Raw genomic sequence first — 25,930 nt, 5'->3', positions numbered from 1 at the left:
TGAGCGGCCGAAATGAGCCAAAACACCGGTTTATCACTTGGTGACCCCCGTTCAGTATATTCGGTGTAGCTAACGATGTGCAATGTCGAAAACTGTGAAGGTGTAGCTTAAAAATAGGTCCCCTCTGTTTGTCGGCCACATTGATGGAAAGCACGCACCCGCTTTTTCAAACAAGCACGAGTCGATTTGAACCAATCGATCTGGTTCACGTCTGTGAATGTCAAGAGCGGAAAACTGCAGTTGTCTGCCCACACCGGATAGAACAGCTGGATGGGATGAAAACATGTGAACAGAGATGTCAATCAAAGCTTCAGAAGCGGGATTGTTTCGGTGGTTGTATCTGAAAAAAAAACAGTCAAGAATCGATATTGTTTTTTGTTCGACTCGAACATGATTCACCATTTCATTGACCATACTCATTTGTCTGTTTCCCAGCCAAGTCGACAACTGTTTACTTTCGAATGGTTTTTGTAAACAACACCTAATGTCAGACGCCCAAAAATTTAGGCCAAGTTATTCAGGATGATGGCAGGAAAAACGATTTCCGTTTATAGGGCTTGTTTATTAGGGTTAGCTCCGAAACTGTTCACAGAAAGTGCAAATGTTTTGGACACATATGTTCATTTCACCTTGGTTTTTATTTGTTTTTATTCCCGTTGCCAGTATTCGATCGCGCTTAGGCGTCTCAGTTTTCCACTTTTTGAATATCGATTTTTATTGCCACTGTTTCTCATTGGTCGGTTACTGAAGCCCGTTCTGCCAATTATTGTTTCGGTTTTTTTCGACACGGGTAGCATCATTCTAATCGATATCTGAACGTTATTTGGGAGGAAAATCCATAACTAATGTCTTTTTAAATTTTTCTTTGAATAGTTATTTCCATTAATGTCATTCTCCGTCGTACCTTCACTTTTCCCATTTCAAATGACTTCATCCTTCCCAAACAGGGCTTTCCAGCGCCATTCATTCATCACCAGCTTCAGGTGGTTTCAGGAGAGACTATTCCAGCTTTCCAATGTCGCGCCTGTCCTTCGGGCTGCAGTCGGTGTGGTGATAGCGAAGGTCGCACCTGCGAAGCCACACTTGATTTCAACGTACTGCGCGCCATCCCTTTGGCCATGCAGAGCTTTTGCATCACGGTTTGCCTCTTGCTTGGTCTCACTTTGCTCCGCCTCAGAAGAACACGAGTAAGTACCACTTGATTGATCATCACTCAGTTTTTGGAGGTCGTCGTGACAAAAACTAGGGGTCTGGCCCAGTCCAGAATTTGGTTGCTGGTCTGTTCGCCGAGCTTGGCAGTTGGATTGCAAACGTTTCATCACCAATCGAGGTGAATTCGTCAGTTACTCAACCCCGCACTAACGATATCACCTTGATTTGTGATGAAAAGTTTGCAACCCAACTGCCAAGCTCGGCGAACATACCAACAACCAAGCAGCGCACCTGAGCTACTTACATTCCACAAAAGTCCAGAATGTGCCTAACAGGCATAAATAGATAACAGTCGTGTTTTTTGGCTCTTCTGGTCTCTTCTTTTTTGGTCCACCTGTCCACACTTGTATCATTTTCCCTCCGGTATGTATGACTCAGAGAATAGTGCATGTGGATTACATATCTTGTGCAACAGCGTCGCTTGACGTAACAGGAAAATCCGGTTCCCACTCAGGACGGATTTCTCACTCTCAGTAACGCAAGTGCGAACAGGTTCTGCTAGACAGTTAATCTTTGTGCGTTCAACAGCCTCCTTCTGCGCCCTTTCTATCTGTTTTAATCCGTCTTGCGACCGTTAACAGTGTGTGACATTACTAGTTTCTGGATTTAAGTAGTATGAAACAATTTTGCAAATTCACAGACAACCTACTATCATCATCGTTTTTCCTACTCATCAAGTGTATGTAGTGGGGCTGTCTTGCTCAGCTGTTTTGTTGTCAACGCGTGTCCACTGCCGGTCTCATTAGTTCAGAAGGCTCACCAGCTAGATGCATCCTTTCAGAGGGAGCGCAACTGCTGTTAATAGCTTTAGTAGAGTTATTCATTGAAACGGCGATTAAGACCGCTTTTAGAAACTTTCGCGGTTATTTCCGTGGTTGGTAGGAAACGTGGTAAGTTGTCACTTTTTCGTCCACCTCTAGGTGTCTTTTTACTCCTCACGGGATCTCCATCATCACACGTGCTGACTGGCTCTTTGAGGTGGAACTTTCACTCATCGGGTGAATTTCATTCTTTCTCTGCACTACTCATAGATTTTCAGTAGTATGATGAGGCCGGAATCTCCGTTAAAAACTTTCAACTACTCTGACACTCGCAACACGTTTCGGTCCTGCTTTATTCGTTAAGAATTTTCATTTGAAGTTCTGTCATTTGATTTCGAAAAGAGGACCTTCGAAACCGAGGTTTGCTGGACTGGTCCAGGTGTCTGGGACCCCGTACGGTGTTAGCGTGTGAAACCCTGTAATGGATGTATCCCAGCACAGATGTGAACGCACGCAGAATGCAATCGTTCATTCTCTCGTCCTTTGAGTGAGGTTAGATTTCACTTGGGCAGGTACCCCTTTCCGTATCGACCACCTAGCCTCCGTCACTAATAGTCAATGAATGACATGGGTTTCAACCTTTCCGTAAGGTCACGTGGAGCACTGTACAGCAGTTTAATCCTGAGTGCGAATCATCAGCAGTGCGCATCTCACGAAACTCCGGAGGGTTTCCAATACATGACCGTCCCGTCAGTGGTTGAACACTGAACCGTTTGGCCATGAGTAGCCAATCAGGAATTACTCAACTCTCAGTCACTAGCTCACGTGCTGATTGGCTCCCCGACTCACGACTTCTCGCAAAATGTCTCGAAGTTCTTTCAAGTTATTCTCCTGAGCTATTTATCGATTGGTGGCGGGTCGGACCAGCATTGGTTAATCGAGTAGGTGGCGATTTCTAATTCAGCTTTGTTCTAAACCCTCAAGATTCTTCCCGGCGGTTGAGACCCATTCTCATACGGACAAACTGCCATAGGTACTGCATGTGCTTACCTTTCAAGGGTTTCATATCTCATCCATTCAATCCTTCTACCTCTGTTTATTTCAGGTCATCAAAGCAGCCAATTGGATACTGATGGAAATTTTGCTTCTGGGTGCCATCCTACTTTATTTGATTGTAAGTAGTATAATTGATTACAAATGACTGTTGATCGTTCTGGGAAGTGCACAGTGCCAAGCATATTGGCCCAAGTAACGGTGACTTGTTCGTTTATGGCTTGAATCGATAAAAATGTATGACAAACACGAGAATGTCTGAGGCGATGATCACCAATGGAAGACCAGAGATCGTCTCTAGACCACATTGCAGGAATTACTGGAACACAGGTACTGGCACATTCGAACGGTCCAATCATCATTACTGTGAAACCTTGTAGTTAGTTGTGAGATCACCATGTGGATCCTTTGAGCAGTCCTCATCTAATCCTGGCGATGGTGAGTACACATCAGAGGGAGGCATTGGACTCGAGTTTCTCCCTAATTGGTGCATGTGGCTGGCACTGCCGGGGTTCGAACTTTGGACATCTGGACTGTGAGACGTACGCTGCAGGCAGCTGAATTTTTACGTCTGAAACGGTGAAAATGTTCACACCTTGACAAGTGTACTTGTTTTTTTGTAGTCAAGGAATTGCCTGGGATTTGGGCCCTTGGTTTTTGATGAGCTTGGGCTCAAAAATCGTTGCATAACTTGTTCTGTTATTTGAATAGCATTTTAATCTGTGTGCAGGCTGGTCCTCCATCGTGTTTTCTTGAAAGAGCTCCACCGGTGGTAGGACATACCGAGGGGAGGTGCGGCGTTGCCTAGCCAACTCACGTTCACTACCTTGTTCTTAGCTGAAGAACAGTTGAAACTTTTTTATCTGTAGACATTCATCTACAAGAAGAATTTTTCTTTTTTATTTGCTGTGGTTCTCCTAATTCGTCCTCACTTTCCTCGACTGGGTCCCGTTTTCACAGGTGATCGTGATTTATTTCCCTGCCAGTGATATCACCTGCATCCTGGTCCCCTGGCTTCGTGAACTCGGGTTCTCCATCATGTATGGTGTCCTGATTGTGAAGATTTATCGGTAAGCTATTGATTATCGTGACGCTTGATGCGGAATAATGTTGGCGTTTGTGGCTCTTGAACGTCAAATCAAAATCCAATCGAGTTTTGTGACAACTCTTTCTTTCCAGAAACATATTACTCCGTGACTTTCAGGTAAAACATCTCAACGCCTGTTGAATCCGCTCTGAAAGAGACCGACAGCGTCAGTTAAAACTGACTTCATCCAAGAATTCCCCATTTTCTTGAGCTTGATAGGGTGAACGTCGACGTTTTAGCCTCTCTACTGGTTTATACACTCATCAGTTGGGTTTTTGGTGTACGTATCGGTGATCAGTTTGGCCAAGGCAGTGTGGATACTACAGAAAATATGCAAACGTGGCCGTGCGGACTGACCGTCAGATAGCCCGTCGCCAGTAAATGTTTGTGAGACTTTATCCTTTTATCGATTTAAACAGAGTGCTTGGCGGGTTCTCAAAACCATATAGACTATTGACTCCAAGGTACTGCTCTCGGCTAGCAGGCGTTTGAATATGCCCTGAGATGTGATCATTCTGGTGGATCAATAAGTCAATGGCTGCAAGTGGTGACTGGCAAACCAGGGACAAATAGTAGCCTGACCAGTCTCATTGATCAGGGGAGAGGAACATTCGCGATCTTCCGAAGCAGTCATCTGAGGACTGCTAAGCTATTCGGATACATATCATAGGTTGGCGTTGAAATGCCACCTCGACTAATCATCCGCGAGCAAAAGATGAATCTACAAAAAATCAATGTGCTGATAAAAACTCAAAGGAATTTGGCCTTGAAGAAAGTCAGGTGGCTTGGGAGAGAAAATACCAGGCAAGAATTCTTCCGAGCGTTGATGAGGCCCGAATTTCAAACTCAAAAAGAGATCATTCTCAATCTTTGGATAAACACTTTCTTTCCCTTAAAGTCTTGTCAGGAGGCAGCCTACTAAAAATAGTACCTACACCATTTGGCATATCGGCAGTAAGAGAAAATGAAGGGAAGTTAACTTGTTGTTTTTAGTTTCCCATCCTTCCGCTCGCAAACGATGATAGTTCCTAAAAAATTCTTATGTCAAATTTTTTGAATCACACTGAAGGTCGAGTTCGTCCCTGAATACAAGCTGTAGTGAGTGAATCTGACGCATTCTCCAGCATAGGGTTTTGAACAGGTGCAACGAAATGACTCGTGTTTGGGGAAACGAGTGCAATACACGTTTGTGCTCGTCAGCAGGATGAAGCATGATTCGAACACGGTCCGTTCAGAGCGCACCGTAACAGTCCCTTTCTGGTATGACCTCACGAAGGCTGTTTGAAGCAAGCGCAGGAAGCGATTTCTCAAATGATTAATCGTTATCGAATGCAACAGAAGACGTTACGAACCGTTAAGGTTGCTCTCTCGAACAGCAGATACAACTGGGGAAGAAAAACTAGCCTTTTCTCAGGTGGAATTCTAACCCCATGTAAGGGATGACGCTTCAGGGAGGTGTTCACGTGGGGGAGCCGTACGAGACTTTATTTCTCGTCTTACAGCAAAGATTGTGTGTGACTTTTGTCAGTGCCATACGTTTGTCGAGGTTCACTGCCTTCTAAACTGGTTGGTTTCTGTTCTATCACGTGGAACGCCAATGTCATACGCAACGAGAGCTAACTAAAGAGGCGGACCACTAGGAAAAACCTAACAAAGTGTCCCTTTCAGGACAGAAGTTCACATTTGGCGGAACTTTGAGCTGAATGTACTTTCCATATGATGTTTGATTTCCGTTTGGTGGACGATGAAGGAGAAAGGCACTCGGGGACATAAAGGTTCAGTTTTTCTTCGCAAAATCCCTTTGACTGAAGAAGATACGGTGTAACAACGACGGCAATGCCTCAGCTCGGTTTTCAGTCTGATCCTTCCAAGATAACGTTTTTGGCAAAATGAATCACCAAAGGGGCACAACGTGTGTTAAACGCCAAATCGAAAACACACGTGCATATGCTCTGAATATTGGCCTTCAAAATTTGCACGTTGGATTAGAGAGAGAGTGTACATGTCTGAAGCCAGAAGTGACAGGATTTCTTGAAAAATGACTCGAATTTGTCAGAGCAATAAAGACGGAACACCTCTAGCGAGGTACTAGTGCAGTTTGGTTACAGGTGAGACGCAGCGCAAGACCAAAATAAAGAGGGCTGGGAAGCGTTTGTTAGGCCGAATTTCACACCAAAACCACCTTACTGCTCGTGGTTTGGCGCTGCTACGGCCAAGAATCCTAACCCTGCAGGCGATTGGCCATAGGATGAAGTCGCTTGCCGGTCCAGCATCACGGCGTGCTCTGATTGGCCGGTTGGGGTGGACCCAACAACCAATCAGGATTCGGTATCCGCCGAATGTCGGTTGTCAATGCCGCGTCCAGAAGGCATGGGAATTACGAGAATTTTCTCTCCCCATACATTTTAGGCACGACTTACCGGGTGTTTTGCCTGCATCTGGCATTTACTACTCGTTATGCACCGTTGGTGGTTCTTTTGCCGAGAACCTGCGCAACAGTACTTTTGATTTGGTTGTCTCCGATTTAATTATCGGCTTTCCACTTAACGAGAGCGCCAATGTGCCTGATTGAGGACGCTGCACCATACGGCTGCTGATCGATATCAGTGGCGTTCTTGTTGTCAGTTCCTATCCAGATTGTCTAACTGAGTGTTTGGAGGTGTAGGCATCTCGGAGCGATTGTAGTAAGCCAGCACTGAGTCCTTTCCTCGTCCACCTTTATTCTTTTCTTCACAATAAGGCTTTCAAATAAATCATGGTTGTACGGCAGTGAAGCATCGGTGTTGAACACTGATATCATGCTGTCGATGCTATTGATCCTTCAGTACATTCCTCCCATTGGAACCTACTTATACAGGTATCCAAATAGCCTCCCACCCAGGTGCAATTTGTCCTGCTCTGATTGGTTTGAATCAGCCCTTCTTTTCTTCAATGACAACTGAATCTATTTGATATTGTCTTGTCAGGGTCCTTTCGGCGTTCCAGTCGCGAAAAGCTCACCGCGTCCATGTAAGAGATAAGGACATTCTCAAATTCCTTGGAATATTCATAGTGACCACTTTCACCTACATGGTAGCCTGGACGGCGGTCAATTTGGACTACATATCTTCAGCGCCGTGGAATCCCAGACCAGAAGCGCAAAGTTCCGTGGTTAGCATGATCCGCATTGGACAGTATCAAGTTTCCAGAAGCACCAACGAACAAAAGGACACGCTGAACAGCACCGGTTTGACTGTGGATGACAGAAACCTTACTAGCTCTGTGGCAGCATCAATGGCACCGGTGGAATCCGTCACTTTTGAAGTTTGTCGCGCGCTTTCGTGGGATATTGTCGTCGAATTATGTGAGTTTGGAAGTCTTCGTGTTTCTTTTTTCGAATTCTGTGATTTGACCTCTCTTCAGACTGTGTCATCACACCTTTGTCGCACTAAACCTAACTGAAAAGATATCCATAGAACACTTGTATAGCCTAAAAAATGCACCCTCATATAAAAATCAATAAATAGTAACCAACACGGTAATCTTTACCTCTGAATCCGTACACTGACCATTCAGGGTTCGCGTTCCAAACGCGTCGACCTGATTGGCCGTCTGGTTCGGTCGGTCACGTGCGCGTTGTGCTTATTGGTTCATCTGCCACACAGACGTATGCGATCAAGCAATCTCATCTATTAGGCATGTCCAGTTTGTGAAGCAACTGTGGGGAACGTTCCAAGAGCCTGATTCATTGACCAGACAATGCCAAATCGATACGCGATCTCATCAGTGTTACTTTGTGACAGAGTAATAGGAACAGAGGTCGCTCACGGTTTCATCAAGAGAAGGGGGGATGAGATGGCCCAAGTGGTTAGAGCGCTAATTAACTGACCTGAAGGTCCGTGGTTCGAACCCGACCTCTGCCTCTCGACTACCCCTGTCTAGGCTTGGGCAACCTGACAGTATCCTGGCCTTCGTCCAACCTTTGGGTGGCATGGCAGTTAGGCACCGAAAAGGTGCTACAACTGAGCTATTCTTTCAACAGAAGGGGTTATTGCTGAAGAACGGTCTTCACCAAGAAAACGACCTATTGAACATAATTAGTCATCACATTTTAGACAACTCTACGAAATATTGGGGGTGATGTCGCCAGCCTTGCTTCCGTTGTGGGATCTCTAAAACATCGAATTTGCTACAAGTACTAACTTTCATGAAAACCGATGAATACCAGTCATTGTAACGAGCGACTACTCAGCATTTTGCCTGTACTTTTATACCATAAGGTAAGTTGACAACGGTGAACTTGCGATCTGCTTAGATTGGGCCCACAGCTCCAGTCCACGCTAAGTTTTTCTGTCTCCCAACACGATTGCCATTCATTTAAACGCGCCGGAAACATCTCAAACAACACCTGAATACAATTCACGCTCCTCATCCCTCGTTTCATCATACCCAACATCCCACAGGGCGACCCCTTGAAAAATTGAAGTTTTCTCCCCCCACTCCGATTTGATGAAAGACCATAATAGACCCACCAACAGTGACGCAATGATGTGAAGCTCAAAAGAGTTTCGGCTGACCAGTTTCGATAGGTACATCCTAACTGTTTAGCAGGGTGTGCACTGCTTTCAAGACAACGTGAACAAACTACTGTTTGAATGTAAGTAATATATGAACTGATTTACCTCGCTTGGTGCGCTTGGGAGCGCTACGCGAAGCTGACCGATATGTATACGAAACAAACTTTCCTGCAGACCATTTTAATGTATTCGGGGAACTTGGGAATGAGCTTAGCGGGTTCAGAAATACCGAATGGGGCATGACACGTAGTCAGGAATAGTTAATTTGAATTGGATCGAAACAAAATCGATCCTGAATCCTACAGTGGCGCGACAGAATGTGTTATCGTGCAACAGACTTCCAACATGGGTAGTCCAGGTGTTCCACTCCAGAACGAGGCGAGAAGACTAGTGCACACGAAAGATAACCGATAACAGAATAAACCGACGATACAGTGAGCACTAAGAAAGGGGTGAGGAAAGCTTGCACCTGATTGGTTGCGACATAAAATGGGCAACACGGGAATCGACCAAGACATTCTCTGAGGAATTTGATGATACGTATAGGAATGCATGTCTGGCATCGATCCTGGTTCATCGATCCTGGGTTTTGATTTGAAGACCATAGGGATCAGTGGAATGCTTGAATTAGAGAGGTTGGGGGGACGTTCGTTAGACGGTTCTGGCTACGTACGGCACCTTGACAGTGTGAAGTCAATCTAAGATGCAAGAGAATAGACTCAGGATCTGTCGTGAGTTGTCTAGATCATCACTCGTACTTCCTTCGACCTTGACCGACGATCACTTACTGCGTAGGACAGACCACGTCCCGTTCTCACAGAAGATGCCCTGGAAGGCACCGGGGTGGATTAGTTTCCTCTGGAGGTTGATGTTTACAGGAAAGGGTGGAACCTACAAGAGACCCTTCAACAGATGAACCAAAGGTGATGACTTCAGAAGCGATGTCCTTGAAGGGGACGGCTGTATCAGCATACAGTTCTGTATCCCGGTCTTTATTGAGAACAAGTTCTTCATCCCCGGGATATTTTGGCTATCGTTTCCAACAAGCCACCCATGTGTGGCCATTTTTGGAAAGCAAACGATAAAATCTGTCGGAGAGAGAAGGATAAAACCATCCCACCTGCCCTAAGTCAGTTGTGAGATGCGTCAGGTATGTCCCGCTCACTCTGATGGGTTGCTGGTAACACCCTGGCCTCCCCCGTCAACAATCTGCGGTTGGGTATGGTCAAATACATGCACTCTCTCTCCCATTCTCCCTATTTCTAAGTGACCTGCCTTAGCTACTGCGTTCATAAATGTGGTCTTGTAAACGCATACTCACGTGGAGAAAACAGGGGTCGTTGGTTTGTTCGCTGAGCTGAGCAATTTGTGTGCAAACGTTTCGTCATCAATCGAGGTGACATCATCAGTGCGTTATCGGGGAGCGTAGTGGTGCGTAGCGGTGGGTTGGGGGTTGCGCGTTGAGTAGTGTTGGGTGTGTGTTAATATACGTGCTCCTGGCTTCGATCACGGTTAGTTGTTCGATCGGACTGTTCCCTTGATTGCACTGTGTACTGGTTCGTCGATGCCCACGTAACCTTTGAGCTTCGCATCCCCTGTCCCCGTGCTCTGGTCGATGTTGGGGTAACCTCTGTTCTTGACCTCCCTGAGTTCCGGCTTCTGACCTTTATTAATCTGACCCCAAGGTGTTCTCTGGTTCCGTGTTTGTGAATCCGATATTTGGTCCTCCTTGAGTATCCCGGTTAAGATGTTGGTCCCTTGCACGCAGTGGTACTCAACTCACCACCACTACGCTCTCCGATAATGCACTGATGATGTCACCTCGATTGGTGTTGAAACGGTTGCAATCAAATTGCCCAGCTCAGCGAACAAGCCAACGACCACCATCTACGCTACCTTACCTACCCCCCATAGAAAAACAACTGAAGTTTCCTGAAGCTTCATAAACATTTCATCAAAATGCAATCTGAAAATAACTTTTCCTAGATTTTTTAGCATGAATTCTTTGATTTAGTTAGATGGGTTCATAAAAATGAGTGTGGTACAATCGGTAGGGCGCAGAGGTAATAATGACCAGTATGAAACCAGCCTACGACCTAATGTTTGATCGGATGACCGCTACTCTCTTCACTTGACTAGGCAACTAGTTAGCTTGTCCACGTTTTGTCCCCAGTCGAGAAGACATCGTTAGTGAATGCTCGGGGGAATTCCTACTTTGTGTTAATCCGTACAGGAGGCGCTTTATGTTTTACCTAGAGCGATGTTCGATGCATCAAAGCGTGTTTCTCGCTACAGCCACACTTACAAAGTCGATGGGTTCTGCTCCAGTTTCGCCCGCCAGAGACATACCATCCATATCGATTTTCAATTGAATAAGATGTGTACTTAAGTGGAGTTAAACACTCATTGGCAAGTATCTTGGAAACGGGCCAGAATGAAGACCAAATCGCTGGCATAGACTGGCGTTCAAGTACGAAATGAGAGTTACTCGAACCCACGAGTTCGCTCATCTCATATGCCTGAAGAAGCAACTGCTCACAGAGAACAAACTGCGCTAAAACCTTGATAGAAATGAGTTTCTTTACCGTAAATTTCAAGACAGTTCGGCCCACCAGGAGTTTTGCGTACGTAACACGTGGATTCTTCCCCTATTTTCCATGGTGACCGGTCTTTTCACTTCATATAGTGACTATTTACCTTGAAAATTCCGCACCTCTTTCATTCTTGCGGTCTTCGTTGATGGGCACAACCGTAGCTTGAATGGACTACCTGTTCACCACTGAAGTTTTTTATTCAGTCAACAAAGACTTCTCTCCAAAAGCACCTAAATATATATATGGAGGATGTTACCCAAAGCCCATTTTGAAATTCTATTCGGCTAATTCGTTCTTTTTTTCATGTTTCCATTCATCCCCAGCGGAATTCATTATTCTAGCTGTTAGTATACACTACTGTCGTCTGGTCCGAACAGCACCATCCGAGTACAACGAAACTTTGTACATCAGCATCGCATTGATTATCGAACTGACTGTCTCGGGGATTTTCAATATTGTCCGGTAAGTGGGTTTGTCTTCCTATCGATCTCTGTTCGTGAGACAACTGCCTCGATTTTGCAGTTCAACTGCGTCCGACTGCATTCTGATTGGTCAAACGCAATCAGCCAATCAGCAGTGAGATGCATGGGCAGTCGGAAAAATTCACTCAAAACGGTATGGTTGAGCTCAAAAGCAGATGAAATAATTTCTGTCTCAGCCTAGTCCGTTCTACTCATGTGCAGACCAAATGGTAACAATTGCTTATCAGTCATTAGGACAGCTTTCCATGACAGTGGGGGGAGGCGAATTCATGCAGGCCTGTCTTGTCCGAGGATTGCGCTGGATAGCTTCTCATCTGCACCAAAAGTGGTGGTAAATTAATCTAGAACTGTACCGAAATGCCCCCTCTGCTAGAAATCTCGCAGATGCGGAACAAAATCTGTGGTTTCCTCTAAGGAAGGTTAGTAGCTGTTTATCCGAACAGCACCTTACCTGCCAGTGTCACTATTTGAGAGGGACCAAGACGGGGTTGTCGGTGACACGTTCGTTTGTCCACATTGATCACTGGGCTGTAGATTCGGAGGAATAAACTATTTACAATGTTCCTAATTATGGAAACCTCGTATATCAGGCACCCGTGCTTCCGTAATGCTCACTTGTGCAGCGTATGATCAAGGCTATTACAGTAACCAACTGGTTTCCGGTTCTATCCAGAGCTGATGGTCTGAGTACTGTTCGGGGTATTGCTTAGCCTCAGGCGAGACTGTACACCCACGCGTTGATGCGAACGATGGCAGTAAACCCTGTGTCTAGTGGGGCTCTCTGATGAATTTGTGTGCACTTTGGAGTTTTCGTTACCTGTTCTTTTCCTACTTACCGCGACGATCAATGCTTTCCGTCTCCGTTTCAGGCACCTGATCTGGTATTCCGTACATCCAGACCACGTTTTCCTACTCTACTTTGCCCGGTCGCACATCACTGTTACCGCCAATCTGCTTCTTATTTTCGGCCCAAAAGTAAGCCTCGTACGGTTTTATCAATCAGCTTGCACGACATACACAAGTTAGTTTTTCAGAGCTTTTGTTCAACCTTTTACCCCCTGCTGAGTCTTGTGAGGCTTGCCAATGCGACTAGGGAGTCGAGTGCGGTTGTGATCAAACATGTTGACCAACGAAGCACGTATGACCTAGCGCGTTACTGAATAAGGTGCGGCGGTCTCACGCGCATCAAACGTGCGTTCACATACTCGCTTCCGATTGGTCGAACGGAGCCTCGCCCCCTGGGGATTGTTTGCTAGACGGTGCGGTCATTGGGCCGTTCGGATCTCTTTTGATTGGTGCGCCGCCTCGGCGAATGAGAGTGCAACGTTCTGGGAGATTGTTTTCAACTAACCAGGTTCACCATTATTGGTTCATGGTCACGTACCAGCAGTCAAACCCGAGGTGGGTTCTGAGAAATCAATCATTTGAAATTTGTCGTGCGGCCAAAGTTTGTGGGTCGACAGAACTTATCATAACGGGACAAGTTTGAGGCTGCATGTGTTGCACGCAGCACATGCAGCATGCGGAGTCATCTTAGATGTTGACATCGATGTACCCGTCTTTCCAGACCTAATTCTGGTGATACAAGGGGTCTGATCTATAAATTGGCTCAGTTCTGAATGTGAATAACTATTTATTTGATAACGAATTGACATAGTTTCATTAAAAAAAACCGGATCAGTTGTGGATAGGGTCTGGACAAGCGTCAAAAGGTTTTATGCAGAGTGACAGCAGATTTCTGTTCAAGGACGGTTTCTCCGTTCGATAGAAAGAGACCAACACATTTAATTCGAGCCAAGTGACTGGCGTGGCCAATTAATCAACTCAGCCATCTGTATTTGGGCGTATTTTATTAATACGCCAGCCAAACGTGTTTATCAATTTGTAATATGCTTCTGAAAAATGAAACGTTATGTGGGTGGGTGTCTGAGACTGTTGATCCAATTATCACGTGTCCGATCCCATCTAATGAATCACAATAAGAAGCTAGCTGAGATCATCTCCTCGGTTCTGAACTCCTGTGGGAGACTCAAACGGTCTGCCGCATTCACCAAACTACTGATTAAAACCAGGGATCGAATCCAGGTGCCTAAAAGTAAAGTGGACCGACCTTCGTTTGAGGGAGAACATTAATTTATCGGCTAACAGATATCGAAATCTTTATATTGCGGCACGGTGCGTAAAATAATGTGGTCGACTAGCGGTTTGAATGCGTCAAAAAGAGCAAGCCATCTTTTGACTTGGAATTTCCACCGGGAGAGCCGTGCTCCATTTTAGAATTCTCTGATGCGCGAGCATACAAGGTGATACCCTGAAACACGAGACATGTCGGGGTATTCAAACCGCCGGTCCCATCACTTTTCACAATATACTGTGCACCTGATATCACAAGCACAGCGTGGAACGCTGACAATGGCGGACCGTACCGCCTTATTGGCCTGTCAATACGCTGGCTGCTGCAGTTAGAAGTTAAGACGAGGCTCATCATGCAATTTTTTGAAAGACGTGGTTACAAAAACAATTTCCTCTGCCTCTATACATTCAAGAACACATTTTCGTCTTGGTTCTTTGCCTCCAGGTCTGGTTCATCTACAGACCGTCAAGTACAGTCACCGGACAGGGCCGTTCCCGAGCCAGCACGACTACACCCTATACGGCTGACGCAACCTTGGCCTCAACGGGAAAACTGCCCTTGACACTCAATGGGGACCTTGACATTGCCGATGTCAATTTGTCCGATATGGATCCCGAAGTTATACGAGTAAGTTTTTTCGAAAATTCAAAACTTACCGAGAAGCTCACACCCCCGTTCGTATCCACATAATTGCTCGCCACATGTTGGCATTCGCAACCTATTTCAACAAAATTTATTCGGTCTATCCATCCAGCACCTGTGACAGACCGTATTGTCTGTCCAGCAAATTTGCAATTTAGTCTGACTACTGATAGACACAGAGTAGTTCAAAACGAAAACAATTGGGGGCGACGACAGCTGAACGGGTCTGGTCGGGGGGGAATTAGTACTAGACGGGATAAATACGGCATTTTCGAGTTTTGAGGGCCACCATTGTCGCCGTATACTTTAGGGCAAATGGTTTTCGCTGAAAATCTGTTTTGTTGTAAGTGCGCCTCGCTAGGTATCCCGGTATCACATCAGAAGTCGAATAACTAGTGGACGGATATCAGGTTTTTCAGGTTTCTAGTCGATGTGTGGTGGGAAAAACGTTCCTGCAGGCTTTAGAGATCCTTGGAAAGTCAGTCGATTCCGGACTGTCAAAAATGTTTGGGCGAAATTTCTCATTTTGCATCCCAATGTTTGGTCCCACTTTTTGGTTGGTTAACGAGACAGAAGCAGCCTGAATTTAGTGTTTTTTTTACAGTATAATGAAAACATTAATGAGTATTTTATTTCCAATTTGTCTACCTTGACAGCGAGAACTCAAGCGTCTATACACCCAGATTGAATTGTACAAGACAAAAGCTATGAGAAAAGACAACCCACACATCAGTAAACGACGCGGAGGTCGGAAACAACGCAGGTAGGCCTCTATCCACCGATGAATATCACATGTAATGAATCACTAAAAATTCACAGCGCATAATATCACCAGGTTTTCTTGTGATTCTCTGTATTTTACATGTAATATATGGCCATAGACGCATCAGAACACGAATATGGTATAATCTGGTACTCTGAACATGAACTGTATGCAAAGAATGCGTCCTTGAGCAAAGTTTCTCAGACTGAATTCAACTCTCAATGATTCTGTAATCTTGAGAAAACGTTCCACTCATGCACTCTGGTTCTGATTACTGGACCTGTCAAAAGGGCTCACGAAGATAGCAGACGCGTTGCGCCTAGGTAAATAAAAAAAATGAAAGTCTGTGCGGCAAAGATGACGAAAAATCGATGAACAGAAGCACTATAATAGCGGAAGGCGATGCAGAACCTGCTACAAGTTTTCGGACAGCACGATTAGCCAATGACTGCTTGAATCTTAATCGAGGCCTGTCGGCCAATCGTCATCCACTTCACAGTATACGGTTGAAGGTCAACGCAAGCCAAGGTCATCCAATCAGGAGCTTGATAGGATTTCACCCGTAATGAAGATTGCAGGCACCGCGTGACACAATGGCCGAACGAACGGACCAATCAGCAATCGAATCAGTCATTGTACGGTGAATTAATACAACCAATGAAGAATTTGGAATGAAGTGTACTCCAGTGAAGGCGGAATGGTTTTGTCTAATAAAATGCGAATCTTTAGGGGGTGAATTAGAGCTGTATCCTGGTTGATTTCCAGAGTCGTGACAACAAATGACTCTTCGAGAAGACCCGGTTCACTACTGGTCGGAACGACAGGTTCACAGAGAAGATGTCATGAAGGATAAACGGTCCTTTTCTGACATTATTTTGCGGTAAATTCGTGTTCAGAATATTTTTTGTTCAAAGTGAATTTGTTTGATTGTTTTGGACACTTTCCCTACGGAGTGCCTGCAACATTTGACCAGGCAAACTGGAAGATACTGGCGACGGCGACCAATAAGGTTGCCTTGGCCACTCTCTGCACTCACGCTTTGCCAGTGCTAACCCAGGAATTTGCAGAGCACTAAAACCAACAAGACTAAGTGTGTGGCATCCAGAATGTAACCTCCTACCAGTGGATCGAATTCGAATGACCACTGGAGGTTGACTGCAGGTACACGCACACACACCAAGCCCTGATCCGTGCCCCAACTGAACTGAGCGGGATCCGGTTGAAACTCTCATTCATGATATTGGTCAAATGAAAGTGCTGCCCAAGGGCCACCGGATGTTTTATTTGGTAGAGCGCTTGAATTATCCGGGTAAATTGTCTTGAAAAACTTACAGTTTGAAAGATCACTGAAAGCACTTCGGAAGCCAACGACCGGTCTCGATCAACTTGAAGCTCACGGGGTAGACACAAGCCCCGGATTTTCCGTCAACCTCATGTTCTACTTGAACCCTGTGTACGTGATGGGTGAAATCCACCCATCTAACGGGAGACTCAAGTGACCACAGATGAATACAGCTGAACGGTGTACTTCTGCAAGTGTGTAAAATATGGGTTCAAGTAGAACATGAGGTGGACGGAGCGAGACACGATGAACCATCGATGCAGTTGACGATTTCTATGAGGTTTTTGATGTTCTTCATGAAAAACCTGGCGAGTGACCGTTTATTTATGGTATCAAGAAACAATGGTATGAAAGTGGCCCCTGTAAGATAGGGTATGTGATGATCCGGCATGCCGCACTTCACTCCTAACCAGGATTGTGTTTCGGACGTTAATTAATCCCAAATAAATTGTCTTCTCCCATATTTTATTTGTCAGAGTGTGAGCGATTTTGCTCCAGAAGTCAGTTTGTCCCTTCACCAGTCAAAACATCTGATCGTCTTTCCAAGTTATGGCTTACCCAGAGTTGTCGCTTCTTCTGATTTCAAAGGTTTCCGAGCGATGTTCCAAGTCAAATCTGACCCGACCGTTCAAACGCCAAGGCCAGAGTGTTTCGTTTTGGTCACATGATCCAGCACTTACACACACTCACACACACATACTGACACACACACAGACTGCATGAGAATCTCACAATCCACGTGATGGCACCTTGATCAGTTTTGCCTCCGTCTTTTTGTTGTTCCATAACAGAGACCACCCTTGGTGGTGGGCAGTTCAGACTGTTTCGGACTGTCGCCATGATCCTCCGCTTGAAAGATGTTGCATGCAGGTCGCTCACTGAAGCGATCAATTGAAATGTGTATCAGGCTTGGGTCTAATGGTGCACGACCGCGAGAAACGGTCGAAAGTTTTTCATTCCCTGAATACAGAACTGACACTTCACGCCAGATAAGATAGTTTTACGTCTCTACAGCTTGATTACTGGGATTCCGCTGTCATCTCGAGGTGAGTTTAACTTGCCCATCGGATGAAGATAAAATAGGATGTTAAGAACACTTTAAAAACGTTTTGTCGTCTCGGCTACGCTGCCGTAATCTATTCGCACTTGCTGTTGTCTACCGAACCATTTATGTGCTTGAAATCTGATTGGTTAGGAAGTCTTATCCAATCAAATTGCACTGAACGTCGCTGCACATCCTCCACAGGTTCTCACTCCAGCCGTTCCACAAACGGCATCACGGGCAAACCGGCTCGGGTAATGTGCCAATAATGGTTGAAGGAGAAGTCGGTGAATACGGGTGGACCGGTGGTCGTGGGGGTAAGGGTGTTTGTCCGAAACACGGGAGGCACTACATGGGGTTTAGTCAAGGTGCTACGGGGTCATCGGCCAGACAAGGTAGCTACCACGTCCATTCAAGCATTGTTCATGACGAAGAAGTTTCCAGACTCTCGGAAGAATCTACAAACAGTGTGGATGATCTGAATCTTTCTATTAGTATGGGTCCGCAAGGTGCCGGGGAGAGGAGTCAACAGGAGGCGCGTGGTTCAAAGGGCAAAACAACCAGCTCAGAACAGCCACGACCCGGATGAAGTGAGTTTATAATTTTCTGGTGTGATTATTGGAACAGCTAGATCACTGTTGCGCAGTCAGCAGAATGGATCTGCCATCCATCAGGGGAACAGCCATTTTTTCACTTAATTTACAATATTTTTTACACTACTCATGAGTAAGCCAATTATAATTTCATTTCAGACCCACAAGGAACTGGCCTGCTCTGAGCACCTGCCGGGCTCATGTACATAACGATATACACGCAAAATGCCACGTACAGAAACTGCTGACTATCAAGGCAACGCTCAACCACTGTATTGACTTAAAAACAGATATGTATGTATTGGATGTAATTCCCTTCCCCCCGAACACCTCAGATTTTGAAACATGTAAATTGATCCTGCCCAAACAGAATCGCTGTCGTTGTTTAGCGTTCATTCATGCAATATGGTCTTTGGTTGAATTCTCCCCCTCCTAACCCTCCCCCCAACCCCGGAAACACACACCCCGGCAATCGACTTCATTTCCCCATTCGTTCTGTACGCTTATCAATTACTTCCAATAGATGACTTGAAAAATGCACTAAACTAGTGAGCGAACTTACAGAGTACCTCAGCCGCCATCTCCTGGGTGGAAGTCAATCGACCAAGGAAAGTAGTCAGTCTGAAAAAAATCGATAATTAGGCAAACTCGCACGCGGATCAGTAAAAAACCAGCGCTGTTAATTTTGGGAAGCATGACGAAAACGGGAACTCTGTCAAAAGATCAGTCCCACAACAATCCTTGGATTTCGTTGTCTCAAACTGAAAGGTAAGATCCGAGTCGGTTGGCGCAGAAAGAGCACTTTAACTTTGGAATGCCGGCTCTTTTCAACGGTTGCTTCATCATATACATAATCTCACAATGTGACTCGAGTGTCCTGGAAGCACAGGGGGCCCAAAGTCGGTCCGCGTCTCACGTTCCTCAAGGAAGGAAGGACCGGTTTTCTCGATTTACCGTCCACGTAAATCAGGAGGATATTCGGTAATTGATTGACACACAACACTGTATCCTGCGGACGGGACTAGGCAACCGGATGACTTCGTGGACTGCCGTTTCGATGGCCCAGGTTCGAGTCCCACACACGAGCTCAGTCAGGTTTAGTCACACCGAACGTCAACTATGCGCACTGGTTGAGAACATGGTGTCCGCTGGCGTTAATGTTGTCGATAGAGGAACTCTACAGCTTGGAGCTTCTTTAGTACAACGAACAAATTACGGGCGGAGTGACCACTGATCGCACTTGTGGGAGTGTTCGATTAACCAGAGAGATTTTATCCTCTCAATGAGGCCCTTTTCTGCTGAAAAGCCGAGAGGCACAGAGCAGTTGTTTCGTTCTTGTGGAAACCAACTTGTTCGAATGTTAAAATCTCTTCCAAAGCCGTTCACAACAAAACTTTGGGCATTTTACACATTCCTAGAATTGCATGAAGAGAACATGATATGAGTTACCACGAAAAATAACCGATGTTGGCGGGTTTCGGTCATGGAGGATGAACACGATGCTGAAATATGCGTGAAGATGTAAAGGGCACGGTCTTGGTCGTTTGTAATTAGACAAGCGCCTTTGTGTACCGAGGTGATCTCTGTTCTTGGACGTGAGTTTCGGGTCTTTCCACGTGATACCCAAATATTCAGCGGAGATTTCGTTTTGTCAGCAAAACCCAATTTATGCTGAAAAGCCTGCAACCACTGTACAACTTTTTCACCCTTCCTGGGAGTGATCAGCAGTGCACATCTTACGAAACGCCAGGCAGTATCGAACCCGCAAACATTCAAACAGTGGTTTGGCTACAACCGACTGGTCAGCGGAGTGATTAGCTATCATTCAGACAAGACAATATGTCACTCTTTTTTTCCTTGATGGAAGACACATCACGTTGTCACGTGTTGACAGGCTGGCCCCTGGGATGATGACTTATCAGAAAGAAGTCCCACACATCTAGTGATATTAGCCTCCCTCTGGGCTACTTATTGATTCTCAGATTGTTTCAAACGGATCAAACGTAATCCAATCTGTTTGAAGAGCAGTTGTTTGCTGACTTCTGTTCGTAGGCCACTGCTAAACCGTTCGTGCTCCCCAGGGCAAATTAGACAAGGTTGCACGAGGGCTGGGATACTGCCAGGTTGCTCAAGCCTAGACAGGGGAAGCTGAGAGGCAGAGGTCGGGTTCGAACCTTCCGGTCAGTAAATTCGCGCTCTAACCACTTGAGTCATCTCGCCCCAAGCATACGTTTGAAAAGTTCTTCAAAACCAGTCGAGGGATTATCATCATCAAGTGATCCTCATTTCTAACTAACTCGTTTGGCGCGAAGGCTATGTTAGCGACACACCGCGTGGATGCTATTACCAATAAAGTCTTCGTTTTGAGAGTAACGTGTGAAGAGGAGACCCTACAAATGCGACCGCTCGGCATTTATTGGAAACTAACCCAACTTCTGGACGGCGCACACAATGTCCTGAATGACAAGGAACGTTGGGAAATTTTCGGATGAGTGGCATTCTTTCAATTGCGTCCGTTGAATACTTTGATTTCCAACCTTCAAACTCCACGGAAGAAGATGGAATGGAAGGGAGTGCCTTGAGATCCTTGACAGGGACAAGCTGGTTGTGTGTATGTCACGGTGTGCTTTTGCTGTGGGGACCCAGAAATGCTGTACATGTCATCATCATCATCATCGTCCGAATCACCATCATCCGAATCGTCATCATCATCAACACCGTCATCATCATCAACATCCTCATCAACATCGGCATCAACATCATCATCAACATCAGCATCATCCGAATCATCCTCATCATCAACATCATCCGAATCATCATCCTCGTCATCATCATCATCCGAATCATCATCACCATCATCATCCGAACCATCATCCGAATCATCATCATCATCATCATCATCATCATCATCATCATCAACATCATCATCATCAACATCATCATCATCCGAATCGTCATCATCAACATCATCATCATCGTCGTCATTATCATCATCCGAATAAACATCATCACCATCATCATCATCGTCGTCATCATCATCATCATCATAATCATCATCATCATCATCATCAACATCATCATCATCATCATCCGAATCGTCATCATCAACATCATCATCATCATCGTCATTATCATCACCATCATCCTCGTCATCATCATCATCATCCGAATGATCATCATCATCCGAATCAGCATCCGAATCATCATCATCACCATCATCATCATCGTCGTCGTCATCATCATCATCATCCGAATCATCATCATCATCAACATCATCATCATCATCGTCATTATAATAATCCGAATCATTATCATCATCATCATCATCCTCATGATCATTACCATGATCATCATCATCATCATCCGAGTCATCATCTTCATCATCATCATCATCATCATTACTAGCAGCATCGTCCTCGCCATCATCATCCGAATGATCATCATTATCATTATCATCATCATCATCCTCATCTTCATCGTCCTCATCATCATCATCATCATCATCATCATCATCATCCGCGTCATCATCATCATCATCATCGTCATCATCATCATCATCATTCGAATTATAATAATAATAATATTACTAATAATAATATTCCTTACGAGTACAAACTTAGTCCACATTGTGCAGCGTCAATACGGGTCACAGTTTCGTTCGCCGATAATCTTAGAGGGGGGTTGATAGATACGCATTGGAAGGGGGGTTGGAATCATTAACTGATATGACTGACACATGAAGACAGGGGAATCATTTCACATTTCAGGAGATCGAGGGGGAAGCTATGTACTGAAGGCAACATCCCGGATGCATGCGGTCACTGGGTTTTACCTATCACTGTGCCCACCCAGGGATAGAACAATGACCAGCGCAGGTTAATATTCTAGTTCATTGTTTGGCCATCGCTTGACTGTGTTTCGCGTTCACCCATCAGCTGGTTGTGCAAAAGGGCTCTTGCAGAAAGTCGTAACCAAGCACGTGACCAAGCCAGCGCAACCTACAGAATGTGATCAGTTCATCTATTCTAGGCTAGTCATTAATTGTCCCGAAAACCGTTTTCGGGGAATGATCGGGTGTTCCCTCCGGACTTATGCAATGCTCCGAGGTCACACACCGATGGTCAAACACCGAAAGGTTTTGGACGCCCTCGGCGCGCGGCAGACAAGTTTCTAAGCCGTATGACATTATTAAGACTGCATACGTAACCCCCCCCGTTGAGGGCTGCATTTTCAGCTCTACTCTATGAAGGCCATCATAGAGGCATTGAGTGAAACACACTCGAGAGGGGACGTCATATGATTTCACTTTAGGACAAACACCCAATTCACCAGTTCTCCATGGATGGCGGCCGATTAGTTCCTGAAATGCACCCGCATCAATAGAGTGCGGCGGGGGAGAAACTAGGATGCCAAAATGACTAAAAATCATGGAGAAAAAATGTCCAAAAGTGACGGATTTTCTAGACACTCGAATCGACTAGATAGACATCAGAAAAGAGTGAACACCTGCGGAGAAACTGGGCAAAGTATGAATAGCTTCTCAGCTGATTACAGAAACTGTGAGGATTTTGGGAACATAGGAAAACAGGTAGTGGAGCGGAAGGTTCGGAATGTAAGCAATTCTGGACAAGAGATCGGTTCTGACTGAACGGCTGTGGATCGCAACAGGCACGTTCAGCGACATTAGTGATTGAATAGCGAGAATAAAACTGTCGGTAATTGACAAAGTGACTGTTGCACTATTCGCTGAGCTTAGCAACTGACCTACATCATCGAGGGGACATCGTCAATGTGCGGTTAGTTGGGGCGGGCTGGAGAATATCGATCACGTGCAAACTACTCGAGAGATGAGCGGAACTCGGCAAGAAAATAGGATGGGACAAGATAGAGGGGAAGGGAACATAGTTAGAGCTTAGAACACATATGAAGAATAGAGTGGACATAGTACTATCCACATCAAGTAGTATAAAGATGTTGAACGACAGGAGACAGAAGAACAGTCGCACTTGATGTAATGGGTCGTGGAAACAAAGTTCATTGCTCTCATTTGCAGACAAATTTGGTTTTGAAGGGACTCATCTACCTGAATCTCTTGTTTATGATATTCTCCAACTGAATGTGCTGCACACAGGCTGCCTCACGATCCAGTTGGCACGACATTCGAGATATCGCAGTAAATCCTCATAAGGGAAACTACTCACAAGGTTGATTAAAACTCTTCGACAGCCCACGACCGGTTTTGCCCTTCTTGGGGCTCATCAGGTAGGCGCAGTCCCCGAGTTTCCGCCAACTCCATGTTCTGCTTGAACCTCCACGAACCACCAGTATGATAGAATTCAAAAGCCGCGCGCGTGGCTTTTTGAGTTTCGGGTTCCATCCTTGGTTGGACCAGCCGGTCCGAATTTCAGAATAAAAAGATGTTCACGAGCCTGGTGTTACACAGAGGACGTCAGAGAGAGGTTGCTCCGGCCATGAAGTACGAGGCCAATAATGAAGAAGTCATTTCGTGCTGATGAGACGGATGCGCACCGCACGGAAAAGAATATTGTTCCTTGGGAAATTTATGCTGTGACAGTGCGTCAGTTTTTTTGAGTTTCCATGACCGTTCAGTCTAGATGCATAGGCATCTCGGAGAGAGGAAAAACTTGCCTACCAGTTCCAAAATAGGTAGTTAGGGACAATCGTTGGTACAAGGTTTATCCTCAGTGGGCTTCCTTAAACGCAAGGTTAAGAACCATGAGCTTCACGGTCAACTAGTCACTCTCCCAATAACTGGTCCCCGTTGCATATGACTGTACCTGTTGCCGTCATCATCACCACCAACGGAACCCTCGTGATTGTCATTATCCCATCTTCATTGCCAATAACACAGCTTTTTTGAGTGCGCTATGGAATATTGTACCTTTTCAGGGATGTATGCCTCGGGGGGTGGGCACTTTCATGTGAATCTAAGGTGTTAAAAAGGTGGACAGCACTGCATAACTGTTTTTATCCTTCAAGGAAATCATCAATCCTCGTTGGTAGCTCGGATCTTTTCCAAATAAGCCCTGTCAAAAAATTACCCCCCCCCCCGACCCAAAAAAGATTGGAAAAAAGAAAATATGAAGTTTGTACTTTTAGTTTTTATTGGTGAAATTGGGACATGCTATCATCAATTTGCACGTCGGTACGTTTGCCTCCAAAAGAGCTCACACAAGTAGCTGTCCACTAAAGATCGGTATGTGTTGCATTGGCGTTTATTCTTCATCTTGTAGACGTGCAAAAGAGATTCGATGGTTTGTGTGTGTGGGCTCCAGCCGTTGGATCCACAAAGTTCTCGGTACGATTAACCGTTTCATGAGTATAATTCATGTCAATCATCGTTTCAATTCCTTAGTATGATGCCCACATATCGAAGATGTTGATCGAGGCGGGATCGATGCAGGCCTGTATTGTGTCCGGTAAAATGGCCGCAGTTCGATCTGGCACTGCATTGCATAAACGTTGCTGATGGATCACTCCGTGGCTTTGCAAAAAACGTATTGCCGTCTTCTTGTCATGAACGAGAGTTGAGAGCGTCAGAAAGTTCATTTAGGGTTTTACGAAGGTCCGAACGGAGAAAAGTTTTGCACAAAATGAGCGTAGATGCGGATACGGAATTGTTTTCATCAAAAATAGGTCGAGGTTGTGTGCTTACATCAAATTGGAGGTGGCAAAAAGTGACAGGGCCTAATTGTTCACACATGCACTTTTTGCATTAGTGGCGGGGCTTATCTGGAAAAGATCCGGTAGCTCTGTGGTTTTCACACTCTAGATCGTATTGGGTCACGTGAGATAATTCCAAACAAACTAGCTTGTATTGTATAGTGAGTAGTAGTCACTCAAAGAGTCAGTCTATCAGCGCGTGACCACGTGACGCCGTTTCCGTAATTGGAGGATGAGTGGCGTTATAGCTTGTCCAACTGCGAGTTAATCGCACTGCTGATCAACCAATCATGGCCAAACGGCCGGCCCGTTGTGGATTCGAGACCGCCTGGGTTGTCATCAGAGAGTGTTGACGATGAAATAGTCTTATAGAATGGATTAGCTTCAAAAAATCGACGATGTATGTGCAAATTTGAGATGTGTACGAGTACGGAGTGGAGTAACGCGCAACAAAATCACACTGACTTAGTCTAGGATGCCTCATTGTCGGGTCAAAGAAAGTGTTGACCTCGAACATGTTCTTACTGTTTCGAGAAATACACTCATTTGCAAATCAATTTGGTTTTCGCCCCTAGAAGGGTGGAACCGGTCCTGGGCTGTCGAAGGGTATTCAGCAACCTTAAGAGTAGTTTCCTTCATCAAAATATACTGCGATATCTCGAATATCGTGCCAACTGAATCACGAGGCAGCCTGTGCGCAGCAAATTCAATTGTAGAATATAATAAACGAGAGATTCAGTTGAGTCCCTCGTGAACACCAAATTGATTTGCAAGTGAGCGTATTTCTCGAAAACAGTCCAATTAGGTTTCAAGTAGAACATAAAGAGTTGACGGAAACTCGGGGACTGCGCTTACCTGATGAGCCCCAAGAAGGGCGAAACCGGTCGTGGGCTGTCGACGAATTTTCAGCAACCTTGTGAGTAGTTACCTTCATAAAAATGTTCTTACGTTGTTGTGTTGATGGTTAGACCCACCTTCTTCAATT

At 45.3% G+C, this 25,930-nt stretch overlaps 2 protein-coding genes across 2 annotated transcripts in view; one reads left to right on the top strand and one right to left on the bottom strand.

Annotated features, from left to right (window-relative positions):
• T265_14466 (hypothetical protein) overlaps positions 1-18,749 on the top strand; it is a gene marked incomplete at both ends in the record, with an annotated part of 94,055 nt that extends 75,306 nt beyond the window's left edge. Inside the window, 10 exons of the mRNA XM_009173779.1 lie at positions 948-1,187; positions 3,079-3,147; positions 3,987-4,096; positions 7,080-7,456; positions 11,587-11,725; positions 12,615-12,720; positions 14,324-14,506; positions 15,178-15,284; positions 17,873-18,258; positions 18,421-18,749. Of these exons, the coding sequence (XP_009172043.1) occupies positions 948-1,187; positions 3,079-3,147; positions 3,987-4,096; positions 7,080-7,456; positions 11,587-11,725; positions 12,615-12,720; positions 14,324-14,506; positions 15,178-15,284; positions 17,873-18,257 (1,716 nt within the window). The remainder of the gene's footprint in view (positions 1-947; positions 1,188-3,078; positions 3,148-3,986; positions 4,097-7,079; positions 7,457-11,586; positions 11,726-12,614; positions 12,721-14,323; positions 14,507-15,177; positions 15,285-17,872; positions 18,259-18,420) is intronic.
• On the bottom strand, positions 6,959-8,085 carry T265_08074 (hypothetical protein; the record flags this gene model as incomplete). The annotated part of the gene is made up of 2 exons (XM_009173769.1): positions 6,959-7,034; positions 7,982-8,085. 2 exons carry the CDS (start codon positions 8,083-8,085, stop codon positions 6,959-6,961), a joined length of 180 nt encoding a protein of 59 aa, XP_009172033.1.
• Positions 18,750-25,930: the final 7,181 nt, after the last annotated feature.

The sequence above is a fragment of the Opisthorchis viverrini genome (assembly GCF_000715545.1).
Source record: "Opisthorchis viverrini unplaced genomic scaffold opera_v5_201, whole genome shotgun sequence".
In the NCBI taxonomy this organism is placed as follows: domain Eukaryota; kingdom Metazoa; phylum Platyhelminthes; class Trematoda; order Opisthorchiida; family Opisthorchiidae; genus Opisthorchis; species Opisthorchis viverrini.
Note: the sequence above shows the minus strand (reverse complement) of the source record. Positions and strands in the feature narration are given on the sequence as shown.